The sequence below is a fragment of the Dasypus novemcinctus genome, chromosome 17 (assembly GCF_030445035.2).
Source record: "Dasypus novemcinctus isolate mDasNov1 chromosome 17, mDasNov1.1.hap2, whole genome shotgun sequence".
In the NCBI taxonomy this organism is placed as follows: Eukaryota; Metazoa; Chordata; class Mammalia; order Cingulata; family Dasypodidae; genus Dasypus; species Dasypus novemcinctus.
This window is the reverse complement of record NC_080689.1, coordinates 26,251,214-26,264,329: the sequence shown is the minus strand read 5'-3', so window position 1 is coordinate 26,264,329 and position 13,116 is coordinate 26,251,214. Positions and strand designations below refer to the sequence as shown.

The following is a 13,116-nucleotide window of genomic DNA, read 5'->3' as shown; positions in this document are numbered from 1 at the left end:
CCAGGCTAATGGATAGAACTCTGGCTGGCTCCTTTGCTACTGGGGAGCCCAGCAGCACAGGAGAGGCATTTCTGATTGACCAAATGATAGGCAGGCCCTTTGGACGAGTCTCAGAATAAAGCCACCTGCTTGTGGGCTTTTGGTCAGTGTCAAGGGTCAGATGAAATCTGGGCTCCTAGAGTTTTATTCTTGGCTGCAAGTGAGCCAGAAACATGAATTCTTAGGTCACTGAAGTGCAGAGTAGCTGTTACCACCCATTTATGAAGGAAGTTCCAAAGGAATCATACCATTAGCTTGTTTCTTTTTTGTTGTTGTTTTTGTTTTTTTCCTTCCCCTCCTCCTCCCTCACTCCCACCTTGCTGTTTTGCTGTCTGTGTCCATTTGCTGTGTGATCTTCTGCATCTATTTCCTTTTTTTGTCTTTTCTTGTTTTTTCTCCTGTAGGGTTCACTGGGATTTGATCCTGGGGACCTCTGATGTGGAGAGAGGTTCCCTGTCAATTGTGCCACCTCAGTTCATGGTCTCTGCTACACTTTGCCTTGACTCCCCTTCATCTTTCACGCAGCAAGATGTGTCATCATCTTGCTGTGTGACTCACTTGCATGGGCACTGGCTCACTGCGTGGGCACTCCTGCAGGCACTTGGCTCACCACATGGGCACTCTCTTGCAGTGTGGGCACTGGCTCACCACGCAGGCACTCACGTGGGCACTGGCTCACCACGTGGGAACTCATGTGGGCACTGGGCTCACCACATGGGCTCTTGGCTAACCATGTGGCACTTATGTGGGCACTTGGCTCACCACACAGGGCCACTTTCTCTTCTTCTTTTTCACCAGGATTGAACCCAGGTCCTCCCATATGGTGGGAGCCATATCTGCCTCCCAGCTTGTTTCTTAAGTGTTGCCAAGAAAGGGGAAGAGAAAAAAAAATGAAAGAAAACTCAAAATATACTATTTCTGTTTAAGGGTCACTGGACAAATTGGTATAAGTTATTAGGACTGATTAACCTATGGAGAGGTAGAAGAGAATTAAGAAATTTTCATGAGCTCTGAAACTGCTGCAACTTACTTACTTCCACCACAGAGTTCTAATGGATTTGAAGGGTGGTGGAAACTGGTAAAATGTTAAACAAGGAGCCTTGCAGAATCTCAGAATGTGAGAGCCAGAAGGGGCTTTACAGAGTAATTACTGGCTCTCAATCATGAATCCATGAGGAAATTTTCACTGGTCTACAGAAAACAGAGGCACGGCACAGTCCAATAATCTATCATATTATCTTTAAAAAGGTAAATGAATTCAATGTGAGGAACTGTCCTTTTTAAAAAAAAAAAAAGATTTATTTTATTTATTTCTCTCCCCTTCCCCCCCCCCCCCCCCCGTTGTCTGCTCTCTGTGCCCATTCGCTGTGTGTTCTTCTGCGTCCACTTGCATCATTTGGCGGCACTGGGAAACTGTGTCTCTCTTTTGTTGCGTCATCTTTCTGTGTCAGTTCTCCCTTTTTGTGTGGCGCCACTACTGGGCGGGCTGCGCTTTTTTCATGCAGAGCGGCTCTCCTTATGGGGCGCTCTCCTCGTGCGTGGGGCACTCCTACGCAGGAGCACCCCTGTGTGGCACAGCACTTCTTGTGCGTGGTAGCGCTGCCCATGGGCCAGCTCACCACATGGGTCAGGAGGCCCTGGGGATCGAACCCTGGACCCTCCATATGGTAGGCGGACGCTCTATCAATTGAACCACATCTGCCTCCCATGCTGTGTCTTTTCGTTTTCCTTGTTTCTTTAGGAGGCACAGGGAGCCGAGCCTGGGATCTCTGATGTGGGAAGGCGGTGCCTAATCGCTGGAGTCATCTTCACTCCCTGCTTTGTTGTGTCTCTCATTCTGTTTTTCCTCCCCACATCTCTTGTTGCATCAGCTTGCCATGCCTGCCCGTCGTGCCAGCTCGCTCTCTTAAGGAGACTCTGGGATCTGAACCAGTGACCTTCCATGTGGTAGTCATGAGCCCAGTCACCTGAGCCACATCCGCTTCCCTGAAGGACTGTCCTTTATTGTAAGATTAAATAGTTTCCATTTTTGTGGTATAAAATATTCTTTATTTTACGAAAAGATGGTGATTATAAATAGTGTGATTTTTTTCCAATAAATGTGTCCACTTATCTATTTCTCATTATTATTCTAATTTGTTTTTAAAAAACGTTTAATTGAAATATAACATGCATACATTCCCAATTAGTTCTGACAGCCCTGCAGTTACAATAGATTTCTAACTTGGGAAAATGAAAAGTTGAGCAACGCTGTATCAATCAGTGATTTTTTAGGGGAAATTTACCGCTCTGTACAATCTGATTTAGTACAAAAACCTTCATATTTACAGAGGAGGAAAGAGAATTCTAAAGAGGTTAAGTTTACAAGCATTACACAAACACACACGGTCCCTTAACTAGCTGACAACAAAGCTAGGTCTAGACCAGGGCTCTTGCCTCCCAGAGTCCAACAAATTAATAGTTGTTCAAAATTAGTAGAAGGTAGAGTCTCTGACCCTAGGCCATTTATGGTGCAGAACCGAAATGAGCATGAGTTTTGTGCAGTGCTGTACTATGCCATAAGTACCTCTTGCAATCATGACAAATGACCTTTATGTGGCATGAATTATGCATTTTTGTGATTTTCATCCAATCAAAATTCAACAAGATAATGTAAGATTTTATAAATATGCACAAATAAATATGCACTTACTTCATAACTTCCACTTATAAGCCACTTAGTTCATTTTCTTCCTTATCAGTCACAAAACAGACACCACTATTTTTTCCCTGCGGTTCACAACATATCATTCTAATGCAATAATTCTGTATCTAGGACAAGATGGGTCAACTTACTCAGGCCTTCTATTGAGCCATGTACATATCAGAAGATGACAGGCACTACCAAGACAAATATTAAACCCTTTAAACCCAGCCCTGGAGCTAGGAAAACATTCAAAGCTGTGATGTCAAAAAATTTAGTCAATTTATCTCCATTTCTCACTTTCATTCCAATTAGTTTCTAGTCACCGTATTTATGGGAGTTTCAAATTCCTGCTGTTCACTGAAGTTGCTGTTTAGTATGCAGGCTCACATTCCATACAAAAAGATTTAACTAACAGTCACAAACACAGCCCTGTTGTGTTAAAGGGGCCAAAATAAAACAAAAGCCCTTCCCTAATATAAGGCATATATCCAGTAAATTTAAAATAGTATCTCACTTTGAGTCCTTGGCTTTTTTTTTTTTTTTTAATTTTAAAATTTCAAGACAATTTTAGACTTACAGAAAAGTTACAAAATCGTAAAAAAATAGTGTACCTTTCACTTGGCCTCCCCTAAAGTTACCATCTTACATAATTAACCATGGCACAATTAGCAAAACTAAGAAATTAATATTGGTCCAACACTATAAACATCAGCCATTTCCTCCTAGTGACCTTCTTCTGGTTTGGGATCCAATGCAGGATCCCACAGTGCATTTAGCTGTCATATCTCCTGAGTCTCCTGTGACAGTTCTTCAGTCTTTGTCTTTTGTGATCTTCACACTTTTGAGACCCTGGTCAGTTACTCTGTAGAATGGCCCTCATTTGGGTTGTTCTCCTGAGTGGACTAGGCTAAAGAGCCCAGAGTGGGTCGAGATTATGCCTTTTTAAATACCAGACGAGTGGTGTGTTCCGCAGAGCATGGTATCACGGGTGACACGGAGTCAATTTGTTACGATGTTGCCTTGGCTTTTAAGTTCTCATTTTTTACCAGATTAATCTCTCTCTTTTTTTAAAAAAGATTTATTTATTTCTCCCCGCCCCTTTCCCCCTGTTGACTGCTTTCTGTGTCCATTTGCTGGGTGTTCCTCTGTGTCTGCTTGTATTCTCATTAGGCGTCTCTGGGAACCGATCCTGGGACCGTCTTGAGTGGGAGAGAGGCGATTACTCTCTTGCGCCACCTCAACTCCTTGTTCTGCTGTGTCTTCTTACTTTCTCTCCGCTGTGTCTCTTTTTGCGTTATCTTGCTGCGCCAGCTCTCCGCATTGGCTGGCACTTCTACACGGGGCAGCAGGGCAGCACTCATGCGCAGGGCAGCATTCCCGCATGGGCCAGCACTCCGTGTGGACCAGCTTGCCCTCACCAGGAGGCCCTGGGTATCGAAACCTGGACCTCTTATACGGAAGCCCAATTGGTTGAGCCATGTCTGTTTCCCCCTATTAATCTCTTCAAGGGAGTAGGAGCAACAATTAAAATAGTACCACTCTTACGTGGGGTAGGAGCAAAAGGGAAAAGGCCTTCCCGGCTTTCCACAGTAGCTGCCATAGCAGCGAGGGCTCACAGAGGGCTGACCCTCCGAGCGGAGGCCCAAGAGAATGGTCATAGCGCCTGATAAAGGAGTGATGAGGTAACAGCTCCAAGACGTCACTGTCAGGCACAGACAGGGCACTGTTAGGGGAACCTCGTAACAATGAGCCAAGGACCAGTATGAGGGCAGGGACTCCCCTAAAGAAGAGCTGCTGTAAGAGTGTTTATGCTTTTCAGGATTTCTCGTCTTCTTTCCTGTCACCCCTTACTTTTGTTTACTTTTATTTCGCTTCTATCCTCATCTGATGTCTGATTTCAATGAAATCTCAAAAAACATTTATCTACGCTTTGGGGATAATTACTTCAAATTAATTTCCATAAGTTGCCATGAATGATAATTGCATTCCATTACCATGCACCCTCTGCCAGCCACCTTACCATGATCCCTCTGACCCCAGGAGGCAGATGAGGGTGCACCCATGAGTTACTCAATCCTGGAGACAATGTGCCAAGGTTCGTTCTTTCTTTTTCTTTAAATTGGGTGTTAAAACAAATACTACACAATGAGTTGGCTTAAAGAATGGAATTTTTTTCCCTTAAGATTTATTTATTTATTTATTTCTCTCCCCTTCCTCCCCCCACCCCAGTTGTCTGTTCTCTGTGTCTATTTGCTGCATCTTGTTTCTTTGTCCGCTTCTGTTGTTGTCAGCGGCACAGGAATCTGTATCTCTTTTTGTTGCGTCATCTTGTTGTGTCAGCTCTCTGTGTGTGCGGCACCATTCCTGGGCAGGCTGCACTTTCTTTTGTGCTGGGCGGCTCTCCTTATGTATGGGGGGCACTCCTTGCGTGTGGGGCTCCCCTACGCGGGGGACGCCCCTGCATGGCAGGGCACTCCTTGTGTGTATCAGCACTGCACATGGGCCAGCTCCACACGGGTCAAGGAGGCCCGGGGTTTGAACTGTGGACCTCCCATGTGGGAGATGGACGCCCCAACCACTGGGCCAAGTCCGCCGCCCTAAAGAATGGAATTTATGGGTTTGCAATTTTGAGGTTACAAGTCCAAAATCAAGGCATCGTCAAGGCAATGCTTTCTTCTGAAGACTGAGGCATTCCAGGGCTGGCTGACAGGGATCTTCTTGGCTCCTCGGTCACGTGGCAAAGCTCATGGCAGCATCTTCTTTCTCTTCTGGGTTCCACTGATTTCTGGCTTGCTTCTCCTGTGGGTTCTCTTTCCTTGTCCACTTTCCTTGGCTTATGAGGCCCTCAGCCATAATGGGTGACGGCCCACCCTCATTCAGTTTGGGCTCATCTTCACTAGTAACATCTTCAGAGGTCCTGTTTACAAATGGCCTCACACCCACAGGACCAGGGGCTGGGACCTGATCATGCCTTTTGTGGGGAACAGGTTTTAATCCTCAACACTGAAAGATATAATCAACATACGATAAAAGACACCCTTTTAAATTCAGTGGTTTTTAGTATATTCACAGAGTTGTGTGACCATCACCACTATTTTATTACAGGACATTTTTTATCACCCCATAAAGAAACCCCTTACCCACTAGCATCACTCCATCCCCCCTCCACCCAGTCCCCAGCAACTACTAAACTGCCAATTTGAACAAGGTTTTTTTTTTTTTTTTGAGGTACCGGGGCTGGGGATTGAACCCGGGACCTTGTCAGTGGGAAGTTGGCACTCAACTACTGAGCCACATCAGCTCCCCTGAGTTGGTGTTGTTGTTTTTTACTTTCCCTCCATTTGTTTGCTTGTTGTTTGTTTTTGTGTGTTTTTTTTTAGTAGGCACCAGGAACCGAACGGAGGACCTCCCATGTAGGCAGCAGGCACTCAACCGCTTAAGCCACATCCGCTCCCAAATAGTAATAACCAAAATGATCTCAATCCAGCTAACCTAGAAGACATACCACACAGAGTATGACTGTGGCAGCCCCTCACCTCTTTCGATATTCGGCCTTCTCCATTCCCACCCTCCATGTGACTCAGAGGTGACTTACCTACATCTGCCCTTCTCAGGTGATATCCATTCTACCCTTCCATCTTCTGTCAAAAACTACATTGTGTTCCATCAACAGTCAATGTTTAAGGTAATGTTCAGGTAAAATAATTTTTGCTAAGGTGCTGAGAAGCAACAGATTTACATTTTAATGGAAACCTTTTGGAGTCTAATTCTCCAGCTAGGATGACTGTATGACACAGTTTGCTTGGACTGTCCCAGTTTTATACTAGTTGACCTGGCTTAATTATTAACAGCACCCCCTTTCACTCTGAAAAGTGTACTGGCTTGCATGTTAAATTATATGGTCACCCAACTTTAACCAAAATAAATGACTAATAATGGTAAGTATAGACATTTTGGCAGGCCATCTGGAAAGATGAAGTTTTTAATGCTCCTTAAATCATACTCCAGCTTTTATACCATACAAAGTTTAAGTTTGCCAACCTGTAGGAATCAGGGTTTCATCCACAGGTAAGAAAGCATCAGCTTCTATAGTGACTTCATGGTCATAAATGTTTGGAGAACCCTGGGGGAGAAGAGGCAGAGAAAGAAAAAAGGACTTATTGTGGAGTCTTATTTTATATACTTGCTTTATAAATTCCCTTGTAGAATGTTTTCAGGCACTGACAAAAGTTTAAAAAAATTTCCATTTGGCCTATGGTAATGATTAAATATGTTCATTTAAGTGTAACTAGATAAGGCCTCAAAATAGTAACCAATGAATTTACAACAAGCTTGCAAGTATGACCCCCAGCATGCACTGTCTTTTCTAAATGGAATTATGAAGATGAAAAGTCAGAGAGATAACAGTGGGTTGGAAGTCTTTGGACCGTGGCATATTTGTGGAGGGGTTTCTTTAATTCACCCACCACATGCCAGGCAAAGAGGAGTGAGGGTCAGTGCCTGTAACACACAGACCTGCACAGCGAAGGCACTGCCTCCAGGCTTGATAGAGGTAGTGCACCTGCCACCACCTCTCGCCCAGCTCCCACCCAGGGGACTCGCTTCCTCCCTCCTGCCTGCTCCATAAAGATGCAGGCTGTCCTCCTGGGGGAGCCAAAGCCGGTATGAAAAGTACAGGTGGTGGTCAGAAGGCCTGGGGTCTACTACCAGCTGTTACTGTTGGCCCCAGGGAAGTCACTTAACCTCCCAGAATTTTCTTTGTGTAAAATTGGGCTAATGATGCTCCCACCTTTTCCAGGATTCTGGGGAGAAACAATTCCGTGAAGGCATGTTGTGCTATTGGCAGACTGGAACACCCTTGACATATGTACATTTCTAATACAAAGGATTTATAGAGGTATAATTAATTGTAGTATATTTTAAAGCTTCATGATAGCAGATGTGGAAGGAGATGTGAATAATCAAGAATAAGCAGCAGACTTGCAACTCCTAAACTCTGGGTTATTGGACTCACCCTGGCCAGCTAACAGAGAGGTGAAGAACCACCACAACAGGGAGCCAAGAGTGCCTACAACTGCAAGCAGGAGAAATGCATCCATCTTCCATGTGGAATCTAAGCCCCCTCTTGATGTAGAGGGGAACTGGACATAACCATCCCAGGGTCCACAGGATGGAGGAATAGAGTATGGATTAGAGTGGACTTACTGGTGTTCTGCTGAGGACCTGTTATGATTAGTAAAGGAAGAAACCGTATTATTGATATGGAGAAAATGGCCACGGTAGCTGCTGATGGTAGGGAGAGGGAAGAAGAGATATGATGTGGGGCATTTTCAGGATTTGGAGTTGTCCTGGGTGGTGCTGCAGGGACAGAAGCTGGACATTGTGTGTCCTGCCATGGCCCACTGGGTGGACTGGGGAAGAGTGTAGACTACAATGTAGACCACTGTCCAGGTGGTGCAGCAGTGCTCCAAAATGTATTCACCAGGTGCAGTGAATGTGCCATGATGATGGAAGAGGTTGATGTGGGAGGAGTGGGGTAGGGGGTGGGGGCTTTATGGGACCTCATATTTTTTGAGTGTAACAAAGAAGAAGAAGAATGTAAAGAAGAAGAAGAAGAAAGAATAAGCTATACCAGTAGTTCTCAATTGGGGGTCATTTTCTGTTGCTATCCATTAGTTTTGCCTGTTCTAGAACTCCATGTAAATGGAACCATAATGTTCTTTGGTACACTGTTTCTTTCACACAAAATAATGCTTTCGAGATTCAGCCATGTCTGTTCCTTTTTGCTGGTGAACAGGGTGTTTTGTTGTGTGAATATACCATAGTTTATCTATTCTCCTGCTGATGGACTTTAGGCTTGTTCCCAGTTTTTTATTATTATGAATAAATAGTAAAATTATTAGGAAATTTCCTTTTTTTTTTTGTATGTACCAGGGATGAACCCAGAACCTTGTACATGGGATGCCAGTACTCAACCACTGAGCTACATCTGCTCCCCAACAAGACTTAGCCTTTTCATTTGTTTGTTTTTTAGGAGGTAATGGAGATCAAATCCAGGACCTCATACATGGGAAGCAAGGGCTCAACCACTTGAACTAAATCTGCTCCCCAGGAAATTCCTTTTTCTGTTTGTGTTTTAGCACTAGGGCAGGAAGAAATGATTCAACTTGAAAATCACATGCCAAATATGTTGATGAGTTTGAGATGTTAAGAAGACGCCTAAGAGGAGAAGGAAAGGAAAGTGCACTGGGCACCCACTGTCATAATGTCCAATGGGGCAAAGAAGCACCTGAGTAGGGTTGGAGTCCTCCTGGACCAGGCTGTTTCAGGTGTTTGCAGGGCAGGAGGTGTCTGGACGTCGATTTAGTGGGACAGTGACAGAGGAGATTCTTGTAAGAGGTAGAATTTTGGGTCTCTTTCACGGAGGTGGGGCTGCATGCGGGACCCTTCCCCCTGGGGCTGGCAGCCCGGCGGCAGCAATTCCTGGAGGCTTTGCGGCACTGGGGAATTCCCAAGCCCTGAGTGGGCTGCTTCGGGGGCTTGCAGGATGGGAGGTGTCTGGTAGTTGATTTGGTGAGATAGCGACGGAGGAGATTCTTGTGAGAGGTGGAATTTTGGGTTTCTGACATGGAGGTCAGAGTTTGCGGGCATGACCCCTCCCCCTAAGGCTGGCGCCCAGCTGCGGAGATCCCTGAAGGCTGTGTTGCGCTTCGGTGCTCCCAGGCTCCCTGTTAACCGGATGCGTGGTTCCCAGGTCTGTGCCCCCTAAACCCTGGTGGCCCACACTCCAGAGACTCACACCACTTGAGTCTGCAATATCACAGACTTCCCATCCCTGAATCCACCATGCCCTGAGGTCCATCTGAGGTCCTTGATTATCCTAGCCCTCAGCGTTTGTGGGTTTTTTTTCCCCCTCTCTTTCTTTTTTTTATTGTCTTGGTTGCTAATATTGCATTATCTCATATATATTGTATAATATCATTATACAATAATATTGTATTCCCCAAGGTCCTTTTTCATTTATTTAGTTTTTTTTCCTTCTTTTCTTTTTCTTGCTTGTTTCCCTCCCTTTTCTTTGCCCACTCCCTTTTTTCTTCTCTTTTTTTTCTTTTCTCTCTTTTTCTTCTTATTTTATTTTATTTATATAATAGGTGCTGCAGGGAGCGCTTCACATTTGCTGTGTTTCCTCATCCTCCATTTCCTCGTTTCTGTGTGAATTGATTTTGGCCACCTACACTATCCCCTTTCCCCCACATCTTGCTATCCTCCATCATCTACTGTCTCTCTTACATTCCACCTCCCTTTCTTTGGCCCCCAAATTGTCTAACTTTTAATTTCTAATACCTTTGTTCTGTTTTCTCTCTTTTATCCACTCTTGATATCATTGTCTTTCTTTTCTCTTTCCCTCTCTCATGAAAACACTGGCTTTTTAATTCATACTATATTCCTCCCCATATTCAGTTGACTATATCATTATAGGTACTCTACTTACTGCTATAACTCTATACAACTTACATGAGTCTAATATCCATTCTCCCAGATCTCACATTGTTGCTCTGTTAACATTTATTACCAATACTACTTTACACATTTTCTTTTCTTACACATTTTCCTTTCCCTGGCCCTAATATTTTCCTTCAAAGTGAACTTAGCCAGCAACAAGAAATTTGAGTAAGAAAAACAAAGTGACAAAGAGAAGACATAACACTTATGCAAGAACAGCAACTAATTAATCCCCAAGACTAGACAAAGAAGCTAAGGAACTGATTAAACCCATCAAGATAAAATGATGACCAGACAGCAACAAAAAACTACAAACCAAACCAATAATCAGGAAAACATGGCTGAAGCCAACGAACAAACTAAAAACCAGGAAGGGGAGCAGAACATTGGACAAGTAATTAAAGATCTCAAAACATATATTAGAGACCAACTTAATGAAGTAAAGGAAGAGATTAACAATATGAAGACAACACTTGGAAAGGAAATTGCAGACATACGCAAAAAGATACCAGATATGATGGGAACGAACACCACAGTTCAAGAAATCAAAAATACACTCTCAGAAAATAGCAGCAGATTATAAGAGGCAGAGGAGAGAATTAGCGGCATGGAAGACAGTACATCTGAAATCAAACAGATAGTAGAATTGATCGATAAAAAGACAGAAAAAATCCAGCTAGGATTTAGGGACCTGAATGACAATGCAAAATGCACAAACATACGTATTATAGGCATCCCAGAAGGAGAAGAGAAGGGAAAGGAGACAGAAGGGGTGTTGCAGGAAATAATGGCTGAAAACTTCCCAAATCTACTGAGAGAGATGGATGTACATGTCCAGGAAGCACAACACACCCCAAACATCATAAATCCCAACAGGCCCACCCCAAGACATATACTTGTCAAATTATCCAATGCTCAAGACAAAGAGAAAATTCTAAAAGCAGCAAGAGAAAAGAAAATCATCACATACAAGGGAGGCTCCATAAGATTAAGTGCTGATTTCTCATCTGAAACCATGGAGACAAGAAGGCAGTGGTATGATATAGTTAAGGTACTAAAAGAAAGAAAATATCCAACCAAGAATACTCTACCCAGCTAAACTAGCATTCAAAAATGATGGAGAGCTCAAAATATTCACAGATAAACAGAAATTAAAAGAGTATGCCAACTAGAACCCTCCCCTTCAAGAAATACTAAAGGGAGTTCTGCAGGAAGAAAGGAAGAAACAGGAGAGGCAGAGTTGGAGAAGAGTGTAAGAACAACAAAAAAGATAAAAAGGGAAGAAAAAAACAAACAAAATATGACAAACGCAAGTCCAATCAAAATATGGCTAACATAAATAACTCCTTGAAAGTAATAACACTGAATGTCAATGGATTAAACTCACCTATCAAAAGATTCAGACTGGGACATTGGATAAGGAAATATGACCCATCTATATGCTGTCTACAAGAAACACATCTTAGAGAAAAAAGAAAAGGACAGGACGTAGACACCAAGGAAAAGACGGAAGTAGTTGCCTTGCCAAGTTGCATACAGGGCAACACTTATTGCAGTGATGGAAAGCAAAACATCAAAAACAAAGCTTTTGCATTTTTTAATTTTTTGATACCCCAATTTATTTTTACCTTAATTTTTCCAAGATAATAAGTATTCTATATCTCACCTCTAAACTCATCGCTATATTCCATTTTACTAATAAGGGAACCTGGCAATATATTGGGCTTCACTTTTCAGGAAGTTTTGGATCACAGAGAGGTCCAACAATGGCAGCAGAGGAATACTGCTGTGGGATGTTATTGGCAGGAGACACATGGTTGGCAGGGAGTTCTATAGGGCATATATCCAGGGTACATAAAAATGTTTGGATATTTTCATAGTGGATACAATTAAAAACAACTGAGGGAGTGCTGAGTTCCTAGCCAAGGGAGCTCTATCACAGTCCCTAAAGGAACAGCAACAATCCCCCAAGTGCAACAGCAAAGACCAAAAAAGAATGAAGGTCCAACAATGAGCCCTTGATACTAATGAATATGCTTTTGAGCCTGTGCACCTGAAATAAGAACAAGGCCTAGAGCTGCATGGTGCCTAAGAGTTACCTCCTGAGAGCCTCCATGTTGCTCAAATGTGGCCAGTCTTGAAGCCAAACTCAGCACGTAAATGAGTTGCCTTCCCCCCAGCATGGGACATGACTCCTGGGGATGAGCCTCCCTGGCGCCGAGGGATTACTACCAAGTACCAGCTGATGATGTAACTAGAAAATGACCTTGAATACAAGGGTCAACTTGGACCAGCAGAATATCTCAGTCTACATATAATACCAGGAGGTAAAAATGCTTTTGACCTGAATCAAGGGGAAAATGGAAAGGACAAATGAGTTTATATGGCTATGAGTCTCCAAAAAAGAGCCAGGAGGTCATCAGAGGGGTTGCCCTTATGCACACCTGAGCAGAGTCTCAGAGACAGATAAAGTAGATACAACCCCAGGTATTGGTTCTTCTGAGGGCTACAGAGACCCACAGGTTTTATGGTCATGGCAGATGGAGTTCAGTGCCATGTCAGTTGGCCCTACTTTGGAGTTTGTGTTTCTGTGTGATGGAGCTGGACTCAGATGTGATCTTTTTTCACAAGCCTCTCCTGTTACGTTTACCAGAACGTTGGTAGTTGGTGCTGGGGTTTAATGCATACCCAGAGGATCTGAATCTCTGAAATGACCATATGATAGCCAGGCTCTGAGCCTCAACAGACTTCAGCTCCTACACTCTGGTTTATTGGACTTACCCCACTCAGCCAACATGGAGTTGAAGAAGGTCAACCACCACACCATGGAGCCAAGAGTGCCTATAACTGAAAGCAGGAGGATTGCATCCAGCATCCATGTGGAATCT

General features: G+C 43.7%; 1 protein-coding gene across 1 annotated transcript in view; it reads right to left on the bottom strand.

Annotated features, from left to right (window-relative positions):
• GALM (galactose mutarotase) overlaps positions 1–13,116 on the bottom strand; it is a 76,398-nt gene that overhangs the window by 32,510 nt on the left and 30,772 nt on the right. Inside the window, exon 4 of the mRNA XM_004466014.4 lies at positions 6,767–6,848. Coding sequence (XP_004466071.1) covers positions 6,767–6,848 — 82 coding nt within the window. The remainder of the gene's footprint in view (positions 1–6,766; positions 6,849–13,116) is intronic.